The sequence below is a fragment of the Arvicola amphibius genome, chromosome 1 (genome assembly GCF_903992535.2).
Source record: "Arvicola amphibius chromosome 1, mArvAmp1.2, whole genome shotgun sequence".
Taxonomy (NCBI): Eukaryota; Metazoa; Chordata; class Mammalia; order Rodentia; family Cricetidae; genus Arvicola; species Arvicola amphibius.
Window position 1 is genome coordinate 61,361,896 of NC_052047.1, and position 17,684 is coordinate 61,379,579.

At 47.5% G+C, this 17,684-nt stretch overlaps 1 protein-coding gene across 1 annotated transcript in view; it reads left to right on the forward strand.

Annotated features, from left to right (window-relative positions):
* Wdr1 (WD repeat domain 1) overlaps positions 1-17,426 on the forward strand; it is a 36,277-nt gene extending 18,851 nt beyond the window's left edge. The window contains exons 6-15 of the mRNA XM_038328976.2: positions 4,258-4,335; positions 4,965-5,045; positions 5,358-5,591; positions 8,385-8,472; positions 9,114-9,270; positions 10,622-10,709; positions 13,089-13,199; positions 14,142-14,315; positions 14,567-14,711; positions 16,318-17,426. Of these exons, the coding sequence (XP_038184904.1) occupies positions 4,258-4,335; positions 4,965-5,045; positions 5,358-5,591; positions 8,385-8,472; positions 9,114-9,270; positions 10,622-10,709; positions 13,089-13,199; positions 14,142-14,315; positions 14,567-14,711; positions 16,318-16,424 (1,263 nt within the window). The 3' untranslated portion in view covers positions 16,425-17,426. The remainder of the gene's footprint in view (positions 1-4,257; positions 4,336-4,964; positions 5,046-5,357; positions 5,592-8,384; positions 8,473-9,113; positions 9,271-10,621; positions 10,710-13,088; positions 13,200-14,141; positions 14,316-14,566; positions 14,712-16,317) is intronic.
* The last annotated feature ends 258 nt before the right edge of the window (positions 17,427-17,684 follow it).

Consider the following 17,684-nt stretch of genomic DNA (forward strand, 5'->3'; position numbering starts at 1 on the left):
ATGTACCTCTGCACTCTGTGACCAGAAGACAGACAGACAGACACACACACACACACACACACACACACACACCACACCACACCACACCACATCACATCACACCACCCCATCCCACCCTCATCCAGACCCCATAGTTGCAGGGAAGGTTCATGTTTCCATCTAAAACTATTCCTACAGGACCAACTGACAAAAGGGAGAGAGGGCCCATTGGTAAGGTCATGGAGACTTGGAGTCAATAACAGAATGTGTATCTGACCTTGGCTGCTAGCCAGTAGGAGTGAAGCTGCAGTTGTAGGGCTGGACAGGGGTGATGTCTGCACTGCTGTGGCTTCCCTCGTGCTGTCTTCCTCCTGACTGTGGGGTAGGGTAGTGTGCTGACAGATGGGGAACAATAGAAAACCTAGGGTAGGTGGGGCTTTCTGTGAAAGATGGGCTGAGTGCCCACATGTGGGGTCTAATAACAAAAGCTAGAGCTGTAGTGGTTCTAAGGAGTTCATTGAGCTCTTCCTAGTAAACGGCTTTAAAAATTAAAATATCTGAGGCTTTAACTAAAATTGTGTGAGGGTGTTGGGTTTTTGTTGTTATTATGTTTGTTAGAGAAGATTAACTTTTTTTTAACTGAAATCCAAATAACAATCCTTTGTCACCAGATAGATATTTCATTCCTAGTCCATGAATGCTAGGAACCAGGCTACCTCTACTTCTGTCTGCAGGCCAAATAGCCTGTGCTTGCTAGAATCTTCATCCAAGTGAACAGCCACAGGCACTCTGTCCTTGAAGTCAAACATCTCACATCTGCTTTCTACCTCACGGTTTGTCTTTAGGCAAGAAACCCAGGACTTGTAAGGGTCTTGAGGCTGAAGTGGATAGTTGCTCTGTGAGAGCTTTCCTGAGCACTGGGAGGAGAGCCCATAGTGTATCACTGGGACAAGACACAATTGGGGCATGAGTTCAAGCTGCTGCCTCAGAAAGTAATTGTTAGGAATTTCTGTGTGACATGAGACCAGCCTGTGATGTGCTAACCTCAGAAGGAAAATAGTAACTGGGAGAAAGAAAACTAAGACCTGATCTACCACGGTCATGTCCAACTACTGGTCCAAGTTTGGAGATCATATCACATCACATCATTAAGAGCAGGGCATAGACTTGAGCAATTCTGAAGTGAGCCCAGGTTTACCTGTAGCCAGAGTTATTTATGCCTGCCAGCCCTAGCTACCACACTTGGGTGTTGTCCATATTTGAAAGTAGGGTGGAGAAACCTTTTTCCTGGAATAGACCAAAGTACTACCTTGTCTATACCCACTGTGGATTTTGGATGTAGTAGGTGACCTTGGGAGGTAACCCTCCAGGAACAAAGGAGAGACCATGGATGAGATGGGCAGGTTTCCCCTGGGGGGTCCAATCTTGGCCTTAGAAGGAGTGAGTGGGCCATCACTGTCATTGCCCAGTAGACCCATGAACAAAGTGGCCATGATAGCAGAGATGGAGATTTTGCATGGGATTGGCAATATGGACTTTTACTCACCAAGTTTGATCTGGACCATAGCTGCTGATAAATGCCAGATCTTCTAACTGTAGAGAGAATCATTGAGCCCCAATATAGCACCATTCTCTAGGGCAACCAACCAAACAAGGCAGGTAGACTACATTGGACCACTTCTTAATGGAGAAGGATAATGCTTTGTAGAGTAGGTACTTATTCTGGTTATGGATTTGCCTTTCCTGCACATAATGCTTCTGGCAGACCCAGTGGTACTTGAGATATCAGTAAACATCCCTAAGAACATTAGGGATGCTCTTTGGAGGCCTTTGGCATGCCCCTATGGATGAATCATAGGGAAGACCTTTGAGATTTTGGAGCAGGGCTGTCCCATCATCTGCAGACAATTCTCCCTTTGAGAGACCAGTGTGAATTCAGGAGGCCTTCTGCAGAAGGTCTTTAATGAGCCAACGTGGGTAATAAGCATGTCCAATGCAGAGTCAGGCCATTAAGGAGCTCAAGAGCACCTGAATCCCCATCAGTGGAGTAGATTTGAATGTCTACTCGAAACTTGTTTTTTTGTTTGGTTGGTTGGTTTTGGGTTTTTGTGTGTATGTGGTGGGTGGTTTTTTTTTTTTTTTTTTTTTTTGTGGTGGTGGTGAAGGAGATGATGGGGATAGTGTAGGAGTGTGGGGTTGGACAGAGGGCTCTTGGGGAACTCACTGATACAGTCTATACCCATGTTCATTAAGTGTTGGCTACAGGGGAACAAGAGTAATTCCAGGAGAATGGAACATTTCACACAGGGATATTGAAGACTGGACCTATGAGGTTGAATGTGATACCTCTGGATGACTGGGCTGGGGACCAGAAGTCTTTGTCTCAATAAGTAGAGGGGTCAGGCAGCCATATGACATGGCTGAACTCCTGGACTCACTGAGACACTTTCCAAACTCCCTCCACACTGCTGGGCTCTGTCTGTGGAAAACACTATTCTTAGCCCTCGTTTTCTTTGGCTAATGGACTACTGTTGGCTGTTCTGCCTGCACAGGGTCTATTTCAGGAGCAGACATGTCTCCTGCCCATATACACTCTTGTGCCTAAGTTGCAGAAAGGAATGATGGACTAAGGCTCTAAATGGGCTCATGTAGGCTCCGTCACCCATTCATTGTCTGCTTTGTCCAGCCTTCTCTTAGTCTCTTAAACCTGTGTGGTCTCTAGGGCACAGTACCTCACCTCTACCAGATTGTACATTTTCCAAGAGAGTCCCACAAAAGTAAAAGCTTTGGAACTTGACCACAGGCCCTGATGGAGGTCCTGGAGTTTATGTGTTGTTTCCAGTATTGCTTCCTAAGATCACCCTGCATCTGGCCAGTCAAGTACTAGGGGTCTGTCTGACCCCAGGGAAGCAGTAACAAGGAGTTTGTTAGAGACTGGAGTTGAGTACTTGCTGTCTGCTTTTCTCTACTGTTCCTTTCATTACATGTTCCTTTTACACATGTAAAAACAAATCTGCACCCCTGGTCTATCCTTTGGTTTCTAGGTGTCTCTATTGGAATGGGCACTTCAGTCTCTGAATTCTAGAGTGCCCTAATACCCTGTCCAAATAAAGAGTAAGCTGACACCGGTGTGGCTCCCTTGTTTCCTTTCTGTGGAATAGGCAGAGCAGACATTTGAGGATCCAGTGTGAAACCCTTGTCCTGGAGGTGGATTAAGGGGAAGTGAGCTGGATATTCTGGTCTAGCTGTGGCTACATCAGTACCTCCTTTGGGTTATTTGACCTTGACCAAAAGAAGGTGTGTATACCACACCACAGTGGTCAGGAAGGGGTTTGGCTCTGAGATCTTGCTTCCATCATCTTGAGCCCTGCAACTAATAGATGTGAGACACAGGGTCTCCTGTGTAGCAGGCTTCTTTGCACCCAGAGATAGATGTCTAAATGGGTGCCAGTCAGTCTGAGGAGTTAAGGTTGTAACCCACTACGCTGCCCCTTGGCCAGAACCTGCCCAGGCCTGCCACTGTAGGCAAGTCAGTGCAGACAATAAACTGGAGTCTTGATTTTCACAGCTGTTGCAGCTTAAGTTGCCCAACTCCATTGAGCCTCATGCTCTGCTGTAAAGAGTTTGCCCTAAAGCTTGCCATGGCCCTGTGCATGAAACGGTGACAGCTTGTGACAGTGGCAGAGATAATGAGACCCTGACTTGGGAAGACTGATTGCATGCACTGTGGCGAGTTGTGCCTCCTGAGAAACTGCAGTTAAACAGATGAGAGTAACCAGAAGAGTAGAACAGCAGGCAAACACAAACATGAGTAAGGAGTCTCCATAACTAGAGCAGGGATTACTACCTCCCAAGACTAGGTATTGCCCTGGCCTGCCTTAAGCCTTGGTCTCAGACTCTTCATCCTGATTGAAAGTCACAGCCACTGCTTGATTTCTTTTAAAACTCATTTGTTCCTCAGCAAACACCCCCAGAGCTAACTAGGCCTGACAGGAGGTGCCTCTTACAGCTATCTCAGAGCCAGCAATTAGTATATGAGCCGTCTGAGGCCTCAGAGGGAAGAAGATGGATGCATCAGGAGGCACTTGATCAGGGAGGGAGGCCTGACTGAAGAATAGCCTTTCACACTGAGCTATGTCATGAGGGACTGCCTGGGAGTTTCTCTAAGCTTAAAATGTTCCTGTGGACTAATGAATCCTACCTGTGTTTGGGGGCATGGGCTTAAGTAGAATGCTTTTGTAAGCTTTGTCAAGTGTATGACAGCCCTCTCTCCCACAGGATCACAGCCGCTTTGTCAACTGTGTGCGGTTCTCTCCTGATGGGAACAGATTTGCCACAGCTAGCGCTGACGGCCAGGTAAGAACTGGCACAGAGAAGGGGACGATACCTAGGCAGGTTTATGGTAGTACTCCCTGTTCCCCCCTCCCAGGGATCACCAAAGTCCAACAGATATAGGTCTCTCATTTCAAAGACTGCTCAAGGCTCCAATGTAGTGTGAAGCGGCGGGGCTGTGTCCCACCACCCGGCCGCGGGCTAGCTTTACACCCGAAATAATTACACGGAAACTGTATTCTTTTAAATACTGCCTGGCCCATAGTTTCAGCCTCTTATTGGCTAATTCTCACATCTTCCTTTAACCCATATTTAGTAATCTGGGTAGCACCACGAGGTGTGGCTTACCAGGAGAGATCTTAACCTGTGTCCATCTCGGAGAGGAGCAGCATGGAGACTCCTATGGCGACTGCCTGAAGCGTCTCCCCAACTCTACTTCCTTGTTCCCACAATTCTGTTCTGTCTACTCCACCTACCTAATTTTCTATCCTATTAAAGGGCCAAGGCAGTTTTCTTTATTAATTAACCAATGAAAGAAACATAGACAGATAACTCTCCTCCATCACTCCAACTGTATAGCCACAATTGCTAGGGAAATGGTGGGGTAATGGCACTCTACACTAGCTTCTACATAACTTGTTTGTTTCTTGAAGATATTCATTTATGATGGGAAGACGGGAGAGAAAGTGTGTGCCCTTGGAGGAACCAAGGCCCATGACGGAGGAATTTATGCTGTGAGTATAAATATGTTTCCTAATTTGCTGGTTTTAATTTAGCCAGTTCTATATTGATAGTCAAGTCATCGTAGATTGTTTGAAACTAGATGAATATTGATGTAAGCAGATAAGAGTTGAACCATGGCACAACTTTAAGTCATAGTTGGGTGGAAGCAACCAATGGCTTAACAGGAACCTTGGGAGCTGGGCTCATCCTAACACCTTCTTCAGTTCCCTATTCTCTCGTGAAACGGTGACTGTAGGCTGCTGCTTTCGGGGCACATGTGGTTCTGAAACCCTCTGACATTTGGCACTTTTTTGTTGAAATAGATTAGTTGGAGTCCTGATAGCACTCATTTGCTGTCTGCGTCTGGAGATAAAACCTCTAAGATTTGGGATGTCAATGTGAACTCTGTGGTCAGCACATTTCCCATGGGCTCCAATGTTCTGGACCAGCAGCTGGGCTGCCTGTGGCAGAAGGACCACCTTCTCAGCATCTCCCTGTCTGGATACATCAACTACCTGGACAAAAACAATCCCAGCAAGCCCCTCCGGGTCATCAAGGTGAGCCTTGTTCTGGGTATGGTGTGCCTAGGGAACAGACTCCTGTGGTCTGCTGTGAAATGGGGAAACAGGGATAGCCAAATGGAAGCAGAGATGTCAGGCTTCCTTGACCCTTCGGCAGAAGTCAAGTTGATATTTTGGGACATTAATAACCCCCTGGAAGTATTGTGAGCAATGCACAGTTAGGGTCTGCGCTGTTCTCTGCTGCTGAAAGTCACTATTTCCTGAGTGGCTTGACTTTCTGTTGGGACTTGTGCCTCACAACTCAAGACAAGACCAGGAACGTTCTGAGCATTAAGACAGGATATAGAGCATGGACGGTGAGATGGAGGCTGAGTGAATAAATGAGATGGGAACTCAGCGAGGAGTCAGTGGGAGGATGGCCTTGAATCTGGATCATGTGTTGTTTGAAAATGGGCATAAGGGTCAGAGATACCCTGGGGTTCACAGGAATAGAGGACAGGAGCAATTGGACAAGCTGCCAAAGGCCATCCTGAACAGAACATACCTTGAGGTTCCAAACCCTCCCTGGGGCTTGCTCAAGCCAAGTGCTGCAGGCCACATTGTGCTTTCCTGGCTGAGTGAAAGTCTCACTTCTGCCTCCATCTGCCTCTGCCACTTTGGCCTCTCAGGAGATCTGTAGCCAGGTGGGACAGCTCCCAGGATCACCTTTACCCTGTCTTCTGGAAGATCTTAGGGCCCTTAATGACTGAGCCATGATTTTAAGGAAGGTTTTCCACAACCAGGCTTCCTTATTTAGGGTTACTGTTGCCATGCTGAAACACTATGACCAAAAGCAATTTGGGGAGGAAAGGGTTTATTCAGCTTACATATCCATATATCTGTTCATCATCGAAGGAAGTCAGGACAGGAACTCACACAAAGAACAGGCACTTGGAGGCAGGAGCTACAGAAGCCATGGAAGGATGCTGCTTTCATGTCTATCTCAGCCTGCTTTGTTATAGTACACATTACCAACAGTCAGGGGTAATACTACCCATAATGGGCAAGGCCCTCCTTCATCATCACTAACTAAAAAATGCCCTGCAGGGTGGCCTATAGCCCAATCTTATAGAGACATTTTCTTAATTGAAGTTCTCTCTTCTCAGGTGACTTTAGTTTGTATCAAGTTGGCATAAAATTATCCAGAACACAGGCTTCTTTCCCTGCTCTCCACCCCCCCCCATCCTAGTTGCTAATAATTTCCAGAGTTTACATTTTAAACTGTTCCAGTAAAAAAAAAAAAAACAAAAAAAAACAAAAAAAAAAAAAAACCCAGTCCAGCTCTTCTCTAGTCAGTACAACCTGCTATTCAAGGGCCCAGATATGCAGGGTCACAAAGGGATCTCCTGACCTCCCAGCCCCACTGAGTGACTTCCCAGAACAAGGCAACTTGGCGCTGACCCTGAGGACAGAATTGGGAGCCCCTCTGTTGTTGGGTCCCAGACCAGGGTTGGGAGTATGACAGAACATGGGTACCACTGTGGGTGTTAAGTCTTTTATGATGAAGCCAGAGCTTCCCAGAGACGGACACTTCTGTGCTATGGCTCCAGTTTCAATTGTGAGAAATTGTGCAGATAAAAGTTCTCAAAGAAATCTATATCTCATTCTCTTTGTACAGCAATATAGCTCATGCCAGGTAGCCACTGCTGCTCTCAGGCTGCCGAGAACACGAGCTGTACCAGGGAACCAGAAGTTTGAGATATTAGAATGCGATTCTTAGCCCTGGCTACATGGCCGCCTTACCTGGGAGCTCTATAGCAAAGGGCTCCTGCCTGCCCAGAGGAACTCCATCTGAGTCTCTGGAGCTGGCCTATATGGTGCTATCTCTAGCCTGTTTCTCATGCTTGAGGGTGTGTGAGAATCACCTAAGAATATTAGCTTGTTAAACAATCCAACCTCAGAGAGGACTAGACATTGTGATGAAGGCTGAAATCTTAAATCTCTCAGGCAGGGCCATTTGCCAGAGGCAACCAGGAAACACACAGGTCCCCAGAATCTTGCTGGGCTTAGGTTTTCATGCAGCATACCAGGAAGTCTCCTGGTCTCCCGTGAGGCTTGTACTGTGCTGAACAGAACACAGTCGGGGCTCTCATCTCTTAAGACATTATACAGTGCATTCTACCAAGGACTGTCATTATTAGCTGAGGGTAGATGCCATGTTGTAGCAATAAAGGAGACCCACAGGATCCCTGAGACAAGATGTAGGGAAGAAGCCCCAAGCATGAAGCAGAACAGCAAGGCTAGTGGGAACCCAGGGAAAGGGTGAGGTCAGAGCTCAAGAAGTGCTCTCTGAGTCAATCACAGAGAAGGTGAGAAGTGCTCTCTGAGCCAATCACAGAGAAGGTGAGAAGTGCTCTCTAGAGAGTCCTGTGTATACAAGGTCACCTCCTTCATCAGTTGGGAGGAATACTAGGAAGAATAAGTACCAAGGAGGGCCTGAGCCAAAGTGGTCACCCCTATAGCACCAGGGCCTCCAGTGTGTAATCCTATCCTGGCTGCCTCACACCCTGAGAGAGACCCAGCCAATGTGCTCATGTGTGGCAGCAGGGATAAGGGTTAGGTCCTAAGTGCTAGGCTTTGGTGTAGACCTTGTCCTTAGCCCAGGTGTGGATTTTAGGTATTGAGGGAGGCAGCATATGGAGGTTTGTCAGATCAGCTGACTGGGAGATAGATGACTAATTGTAGCTCATGACTTATTTATGGCTGGGGTTCCAGCATAGCTCAGCTCATGGTTGGCAGAAGGTAGGACATGCTACCTCAGCTCACCCCATCCCGTTGTCTCCCTCTCAGGGTCACAGTAAATCCATCCAGTGTCTGACAGTGCACAGAAATGGTGGCAAGTCTTACATCTATTCCGGGAGCCATGATGGACATATCAATATCCTTTGACTGCAGAGCTGTCACAGAGACAAAGTTTCTGTTCCCAAGACCCAGGAAACTCTCCCATCCTAAAAAGGGTGAAATTGTGTGGCCAAAAGTGTTTTGTCTGTTTTTGTTTCCAGAGTATTTACATAGAGATACCAACCTTGTGAGTGGGACCCAAGTCTAAACCTGAAATCATTTGTTTCATGTGTATTCTATAGTCCAGAGGTTATAGTACTATATGTACAGTGTTTATTGTGTGCCTGTGTTCTGACTGCAAGTACTACATATTATGGAACTTCCTGGCCTACCATGGCATTGTGTTGGCACCTAGAAAGTTAGATTTTAGACTGTGATACATTAGGTGTGTTCATCATCGTGTTCATCATCGACAAGTCTGCCTGTGTCCAGCACGCTAACTTTATGTGCCTTCTTAAAGCAAGGCTGTGCTATGTACTGCCTTGGTCTCTTGGCTAGTAGCCAGGCTGCCCCACTGACTTACACTGCCTTAGCTCTGAAATTCTAAGCTTGGCCATCCGTGAGAATGCCTCCTGTTCTTCCTGCGGTGTCTTCTGTCTGTGTGAAGGGCAGCCATGCCTGTCCAGCGCAGTAGATACCGTCATCCTGAGATCTGGTTTCTCCTTAATTGTACTCCACATTACTGGGATTCAGAGACAGGAGAGAATGACTCCTTCTCTGGAAAAGGCCACACCAATCAGGTGTCCAGGATGACAGTGGATGAGTCTGGGCAGTTGGTCAGTTGCAGCATGGACGACACTGTACGGTACACCAACCTCACGCTGAGGGACTACAGGTACGTTCTGCCCAAGGAAGCCAGCCATGACTCTAGAGAGGCCCAGAAGGAGCCACAGGTGCCTGTAACATTCCAGGTTAAGGGGTTTATGTCTGCCCTTTCTGTTTGTTTCTGAACATCATTCAGGTACTAAGTCCAGGATACTGAGTGGCAGGGCCCTAGTAACCAGACTCATAGGTGTGGCCAGTTGTTGTAGATTCTGCACCAGAGCAGATGCAGCCCATGCATTATTATTTTGTCTGCTTTCCTTTGTATCTTTCTGCCAGTAGAGGTAGTGACAGTAAAGCTTAGGCTATCGAAAAGGTCAAGGGAAGCTTACAGATTGATGGCATGCCAGGTGCTGGGTATAAGGAGCCACCTCCTGTTTAGAGTATAAGTGGATACCGAATCAGAGGTGTCCATCCTCAGCAATGAAAGGTGAGAACAGGCAAGGGGGGTGAGATGGGCTGCTCTAAGTCTTTGACTCAGAAATAGACCCACTGACCTTAGTTTAGCAAGACCTCCCACCCACCCCCAACTCCACCCTGTAAAGCAGTTCTTGGTAGACTCCATCATAGCCTTGTGTGGCTCACATCTTGCTAGAAATGTGTATGACTAGGAGAAGGATGGGGTTGGCGGGAGTGCATGTTTATAAGGGTCCCACTTCAGATATGTGCGTGACTGGCAGCAAACCTGCCAATGTGTGCAGTCTGTTCTGACGAGTGGCCACTGGCATCTGAGAATAAAGGCACCTGAGAACCCAGAGGTCTCGGCTGTCTGCTTCTTATTGCCTTGTGATATCACTCATGAAAGTTGTCCTGTTGGCAACCCATGGCTGCAACGGTCAAGACTTGGGCACTCTGGTGACCAACCATGGCTTGACTCAGTTCTGTGGAAGCTTGTTAATGTTTTCAAGAAAGACAGGGCTATAGATTATTCTAGGTGAGTTTTGATAGCATTTGTCTAATATAAGAGGGAACTGGGTCTTCATTAAAGGTATTGGAATCCTAGTTAACCATGAGGGCAGCTATGATACACAGAAGGAGCAGAACTCAGTTCTGTATATACCTCAGGCCTACAGATGGGTGGGGGATAATATGTCTGCATTTAGCACAGATGGACAGGAAGAATCTGCCCAACTTCTAACCTCCACTTGTTGCTGACACCTTTTCCCTGCTCTGGTCTCCCTTTATTATAAAAAGACCTCAGTGCTCTATTTGTCACCTCACATTTTAGCAAGTTGCCCTTCAGGAGAGATTACAGTAGGATTTTCTTCTCCATAGAGTTAAGAGGTGCAATTTTCTCTGTATGTATTAATAACCATGCTGAACCAGCAGAATGTGGAAGTAACTGCCTCGCTCCTCCCCAACAGTGGACAAGGTGTTGTGAAACTGGATGTTCAGCCAAAGTGTGTAGCTGTTGGTCCTGGGGGATACACCGTGGTCGTATGCATTGGACAGGTACGGTTGGCTACATTTGAACCAGAATTAGTGGGATAGGAGATGTATAACTACTGTTTAGTTTCTAAATTTCACTCATGACTCATGTTCTGGTTTACTTTTTTGATACTGTGATAAAACACAGACCAAAACTAACTTGGGGAAGAAAGGTTGACACAGTATTCTGCCTGCATGTATGCCTGCACAACAGAAGAGGATGCCAGATCTCATAGATGATTGTGAGCCACCATGTGGTTGCTGGAATTGAACTTGAGACTTATGGAAGAGCAGCCAGTCAGGCCATCATTGAGGACCACTAGAGCAGGAGCTTTGAAGGAATGCTGCTTGCTGGTTTCCTTCCTATCCCAGGAATGCCTGCCTAGGGATGATACTGCCCACAATGAATTGGGTCCTCCTTGTGTGTGTCAATTAGTAGTCAAGACAATACCCCACACGCCTGTCTAATTAAAGCAGTTTTTTTTTTTTTTTTCAGTTTTCAGATGAGGTTCTATCTTCTAGGTTTCTCTAGGTTGTGTCAAGTTGACAAGTACATGTAGCCAGGGTTTTGTGCTACAGACTCGTTTGACATGCCTTCGCATGGACTCCCTCTGCTACTAGTTAAGACCTAACTGTTAGCAAAGTGCTGCCCCCAAAATTGAGACACAGGAAGAGGGCAGAGCTGGTCTCATGAGACTAAATTATAGCCATTTTTCCATGAGGTCTGAGGCGCTCAGCTGTATGACTTTGTCATTATTCTGTAGATCTGCCTTTTCCTAATGAAGCTCACCCTCTCTGAGCTATTATGTTCTTTCTAACAAAAGCACGGGATGATCATGAAGATAAAGTTGTCATACTCCTTGTATAACTTAGCTGTTGGGTGACACCGCCACATGAGAAGGTAGATCCCAGGCCATGATAGGGTCTAACTCTCTTTAGTTCCTGCATATCTGTTCTTCTAGAACAGAGCCCTGGGCCCACATCTGTGCCTGACCTACTTTGTGCAGAATTCTGTTCCACAACGTGTCATCTCTGCAAACCCAGGCATCCCATCTGTGGTCAGAGCCAGAAGCTGACTAGTGCTTCCTATGGGCTTGAGTGACAGACTCTGCTGAAGAAAGAGCCATTCAGAATCTCCCCACCCCTCCCTGGTCTGTGAAGCTGATTGCTAAAGGGAGTGTGGATTCTGTGTCCCAGATAATTTGATGGCATTGCCAAGTAACTCAGTCTGGGCAGCCACAAGGCACAAAAAGGAATGTGTTGCATGGGGCTCTCTGGGCAGCTGCTTCTCCATGGCAGATCTGTCAGCCTTGTATCAGCACCTGGCCCTGGTGAACAGTGCATGAAGACTTAAGGCCTTTTCTGTGGGAAGGCCTCAGACAGGCACGTCTTTGTCCCAGGCCTCAGTTACTTCATCTGAGGTCGTAGTGGCCCTAAGCTGACCCTGTCCTTGAGGCTGATCAGAAGAATTAGCCAAGGTGGGTGAAAGCAGGGATTCAGATTATCTGTTATTCAGAAGGTAGTGACAAATTCCTCCACAGAGTCATAGCACATTAGGGCACCATCTCCCAAAAGAAGGGCTTTTCTCTGTGTGCATGTGTGTAAACATTTTATCTGCTATTGTGGAGGGCAAGGCAAGGTCCATATGTGACATTTACCCCTAACCAGAACGTAGCTTAGTTAAGATCAGGCTGCCACATTATCTCCAAAGTCCTAACAGCAAACACATAGAAATGTCTGCTGCTCGGACAAACATGGCCTGCCCTAGCATGACTGAGTGTGGTATAGTGTTGTCCACACATAGTCTTCCACCTTTCTTAGAGCGGGGTAGGTCTTGAGGGTTCTCTCAGAGCAGTACATATGCAGACCCCACCCTAACTATGCTATGCCTCCCAGCTCCTCCTCTTCCTTGCATCTGGGATTGCACAGTTGTTCCCACAGACCTCCACTGGTGCCCTGAAGGGCTGCACAAACAACTCTGTGCTGTGTCCAGTAACCTTAGTTACTGTTACTTTGGATAACACACTCTCCTCCAGGCTGAACAAAAACCTGCACTAGGCAGGCATTAGTTGTTTCTTGTGACCTAGGATCTAGGATCTAGAGGTGGAATCCTCAGTCAGGCCACTTTCCCTGATGGTTGAGCCAAGTCCCTTCCTGGTACTTCTGCCCTTTGCCCTTCAGAGATCAGCACTTCACATGCTTGTCACTGAACATTTTCTCAGGTTCTGGCCTGCAACTAAAAGTAGCACGGTCCTTACAGTGAGGGAGAAAATGCTTTTATCAAGGTTGAGACTGGCCCAGGGTGTGGCTTAGAGCCCAGAGCCACTAACCAGAACTCACCTTTCCTGCTGATGAGCAGTGACTCAAGGGGCCACTGACCTGACTACATCTTTCATGTTACAGATTGTCCTCCTGAAGGACCAGAAGAAGTGCTTCAGTATCGACAACCCTGGCTACGAGCCCGAAGTCGTGGCCGTGCACCCTGGTGGGGACACAGTGGCTGTTGGGGGCTCGGTAAGGTCCTTTTCTTCTTTACCCTGTGACCTTGGTATCTGAACAGTTTGGGGCCTGGAAAAGGCCATGGTCTTCAGTATACACTGGAATCCTGAAGACGTGTGCTCTAATGCCAGAGAAAGAATGGACTTGCCAGTGAGAGGAAGAACAAAGAGAGCAAGCGTCCTTCCATGTCCTTTCTATAGACAGCCAGCAGATGTAGCACAGATTAAAGGTGCATCTTCCTGATTTAAAAGTTCTGGATTAGCCGGGTGGTGGCGCATGCCTTTAATCCCAGCACTTGGGAGGCAGAGGCAGGCGGATCTCTGAGTTTGGGGCCTGGTCTACAAGAGCTAGTTCCAAGACAGGCTCCAAAGCCACAGAAAAACCCTGTCTTGAAAAACAAAACAAAAAAAAAAAAAAAAAAAAAAGTTCTGGATTAAAAGTGGTCTTCCCACTTCAAATGCTTTAATTAAGAGAGAGAAAAAAAAAAAAAAAAAAACACCTCACAGATATACCTAGGCTCTTGGGTTTTAGTTAATTCCAGATACAGTCAAGTTAATAACCAAGAATAGCAATTACACAAGGTATACTTGGCACATGGTGGCAGGAAGCTTGCTGGAGACAGATATATGCAGCTTGCCTGGCACAACTGGTGCCCCTAGAAATTGGAAGCTGTTGGTGCAGTTTTCTCCAGATTGACCTTTTAGGGATCTATGAACACTATTTATGGGGAACAAGAGTAAGGAGGCCTGGGGTCCAGTCATTTCTGCCCAGTTGAGGTGACATGCATGAAGGGAGTATGTGAGGAACCAGCTGTTTCTTGGCAATCAGAGCCCTGGCTCGTACTGGTGCCTACTGAGCCATGGCAGAGTACTTGTTTAGTGAAACCCTGACCTTCCGCTGTGACAGGGCACATAGTGTGGATATTAAGGAGTGACCGTTTCCTCTCCCTGCCTACAGGATGGCAATGTGCGTGTATACTCCATCCTGGGCACCACACTAAAGGATGAAGGCAAGCTCCTAGAAGCCAAGGGGCCAGTGACAGACGTGGCCTACTCCCATGATGGCGCCTTCCTGGCTGTGTGTGATGCCAGTAAGGTGGTCACAGTGTTCAGTGTGGCTGATGGCTACTCGGTGAGTAGGGTGGAGAGCCCTGTACTAGAGACCTAAGGGAGGACCCACCCTAGCCAGATGCTCTTGGGTTTTGACCTGCTCAGTTATGTCTTCCACTCTGTGAATGGCAGGTACCTGCTGGAACTCTTGGGAGGCTGCTGGTAGTGATCAGGGACTAGGACTTCTCCCTGTTACTGTGGGGGCTGGCTGGGAGGACACGTGCACTCTGGCCTGCACTCCAATCCTAAGCCTCTGTTTTCTTTCTGTACTAGGAGAACAATGTTTTTTATGGACACCATGCAAAAATTGTGTGCCTGGCCTGGTCACCAGACAATGAACACTTTGCCTCTGGTGGCATGGACATGATGGTATACGTATGGACACTGAGTGATCCAGAGACCAAAGTGAAGATCCAAGGTAACTTACCCTGGGTCTCAGCCTGTCAATTCCCTGACCACACTTCCTAGGGTCAAATGGGGTCTGTGCTTGAAAAGGTTTCCTGATGGAGATGTGGCTTTGTCCTTCCCTCCAGCACACACCAGGCACTCTGCTGGCCTGTGCAGAGGGATCCTGAGACACTCATTACTTAGGAATCCTTGCTCTCCATATGTAGGACATAAATGAGGAAAAGCGTTTGACACCTTTCTTCCCCACCCTGCTCCTGTGCCTTAACTAAATTAGCTCAGTCCCACCATGGTGACATCAGTAGAAGAGTAATGGGAACCATGCTTTTCCAAGTGGCCATATTTTCAAAAGACAGATTTTTTTTTTAAATCTTTATTCTGGTTATCCATTATCTTACCACACTGCTTCTGCTGGTAGTTCCATGCTAGGATCCAGAGTCACATATGGCTGGTGATCCTGAGTGAGACGGCTACATTCCATTTTTATACTGTCCCCTGGGAGACAGCTTTCAGTGTTTACCAGAACAGAGATCCTAGCCTGTCTTAAAGCTGTCCTGAGACCACCCCCAACAGCTGCAAGTTAGGGAACCCACTATCTGCTGTGTCAGAAATCGTATAAGGCAGACCAGGAGGAGGAATCCTGAAGCAGCTTCCAAGGAGCCTTTTTGGTTTGAAAGGAAATCTAGAAATTTCACAAATAAATGGATCAGGAAGGTACTGTGTCAGCACTAGTGGTCCAAGAATAGTGCTGGTGTCTGTCTGCTGTGGTCACAGACTCCTGGCCTTGCCATGGAGAGTGCTGCAGCTTGGGGAGTTCTCTGGCCCAGGATGGCCCGACTCCCAAGACATATCTGCTCCACCTAGGTTAGGCTGCTGGTCCAGGATAGGAGCTACCTGGGCCTAGGGACTAGGAATCCTGTTGGGGAATCCCTTTCCTGGAACTGGGAGGTCCCTGGGGCTTTATGAGAAGTTTGAGCTGAAGGAGTCCAAAGGTGCAGGATCTCAAGGCTGGAGTCAAGAATAATGGAGGTGAGATGGCAGCTGGAATCCCATCACTCTGGTATGACTCTGGTATGATTTCTGGAGGGGCACCAGACACGTTCTCAACTCTAGTTGTCCATACCCCACCCATCCTTTCCACTTTAGTAACAGGACCTCTTCAGGTAGCAAAATTCAAAGACCTCAGGTCCTTTGTTCGAAATGGCATGGCACCGTTGGTATATAAACTGACACAGCGTCAGTGCACTTCAACCGCTTGTCATGCTGTGGTATTGACAGAGTAACTGATTGAGCCAGTGTGGAGCTGACTTGATTGGTTGAATCTGTAAATGTAGATCCTGTGGACCCACACGTGTGTCTGTTCTCTCTTGTCTGACTAGTGATATGTGTTGGAAATTAGAGAGGAACCACTTGGCATTTTAGAAGCCTGGAATTGGTACAAGGCTGAGCTCACCTGGTCCTGCCTCTGCCCTCACAAACTTGTCCTTGTGAAAATGAAACTGCCACTGTGTTAGTTTCTGGTTCTCACTGATGACTTTAGCCTTGGCTTCTCTCTTCTTAATCAAATATAGGGAGAGGCAGAGTGGGCCTGTTTCCTCACATTGCTCTCTTCTTCTCAGATGCTCACCGGCTGCACCATGTCAGCAGCCTGGCCTGGCTGGATGAGCACACACTGGTCACCACCTCCCATGACGCCTCTGTGAAGGAGTGGACAATCACCTACTGAGGACACCGCTCACCCCATGGACCGAATCAGGGACTAGATTTTAACTGCCTCGGAGCACCCTTCTCTTAACTATTTCTGTAATGCTCCCCTTCCCGCCTGCCCCGGGAGTGAGCAGGGCCTGCGAATACCCTCCTCTCTGCAGGGTGTCCATGTCTGTACGTGTCCTTCTGAAAGCTTTAGACAGTAACAGTTTGCACATGAGAAATAAAGCAAGCACTTAAACAGCGTGTGGAGCGTACCTAAAAACTTACAGCCCACCAGACCATGAGAGCGTGGAACATTCCAGAGGCAGCAGCCTCCAAAGCACAGACCCCAGCCCCTGTAGCTCTTGCAGCTTATCAGGAAGTTGGGTAGGGAGCAGGCCACGACTCCCCTTTCCCATGCAGGATGCAGCTGCACTGGAAAGGAGGAGCTGCTCTGCAGACCCCTGTGTCCGTGTTCTGTGGAGAACAGGTATCTGCTCCTTGTTGTAAGTCATGTTACATGGCTGTCTCCCTGGAGCCATCCCCAGATCCCACGGGGACTTGTGAACCTTGACCTCATTGTCAGATCAGATTTTGTGCTTGATTTTAAGAACGGAAATCATGGAAATAATTATTATTTTTTTTAATGTATCTTGACTGTTGTCTGTCTTGTTCCTGAGCTGGCGCACTGAAAGTACCATGTCTAGGCGAGTAGAGCCCTTAGCCAGACTGAGGTGTCCTGGTCACATGATAACCATGCTTCAATGTTTTCCTGTCTCTTCCCCCCCTTTCTGGCCCCAAGAGCAGAGATTAAGGACAAGATGATGTCACTGTAACTTGTCATGTTTTTACCTTTTTTTTTCTTTTTCAGTGCAGAAATTAAAGTAAGTATAAAGCACCATGATTGGCAGTTTCTTTGCGTGTGTCGGAATCACTGGTAAATGTTGGCTGAGAACAATCCCTCCCCTTGCATTTGTGAAAACACTTTGAGCGCTTTAAGAGATTAGACTGAGAAATAATTAAATATCTTTTCTCTTGATTGTGGATCACTGGCTCTGTGTGGTGGTACATGCGGGAGGATGGGATGCTTTGGAGGACCCACCAGCCAGCATATCTGGTAGGGCCCTCACGAACCCATGTTATAGCAATCACATGGAAGGATAGCCCCAGAGAAACCAGGACTCTGCCTGCTCCCCTCTCTGCTTCCAGACCCCATATGGCCTGGCCCACCCCCTTAGGGCTCAGGTTTCATTTGTAAACTGAGCATTGGGCCTGATGTTATCTCACCCTCCTATCT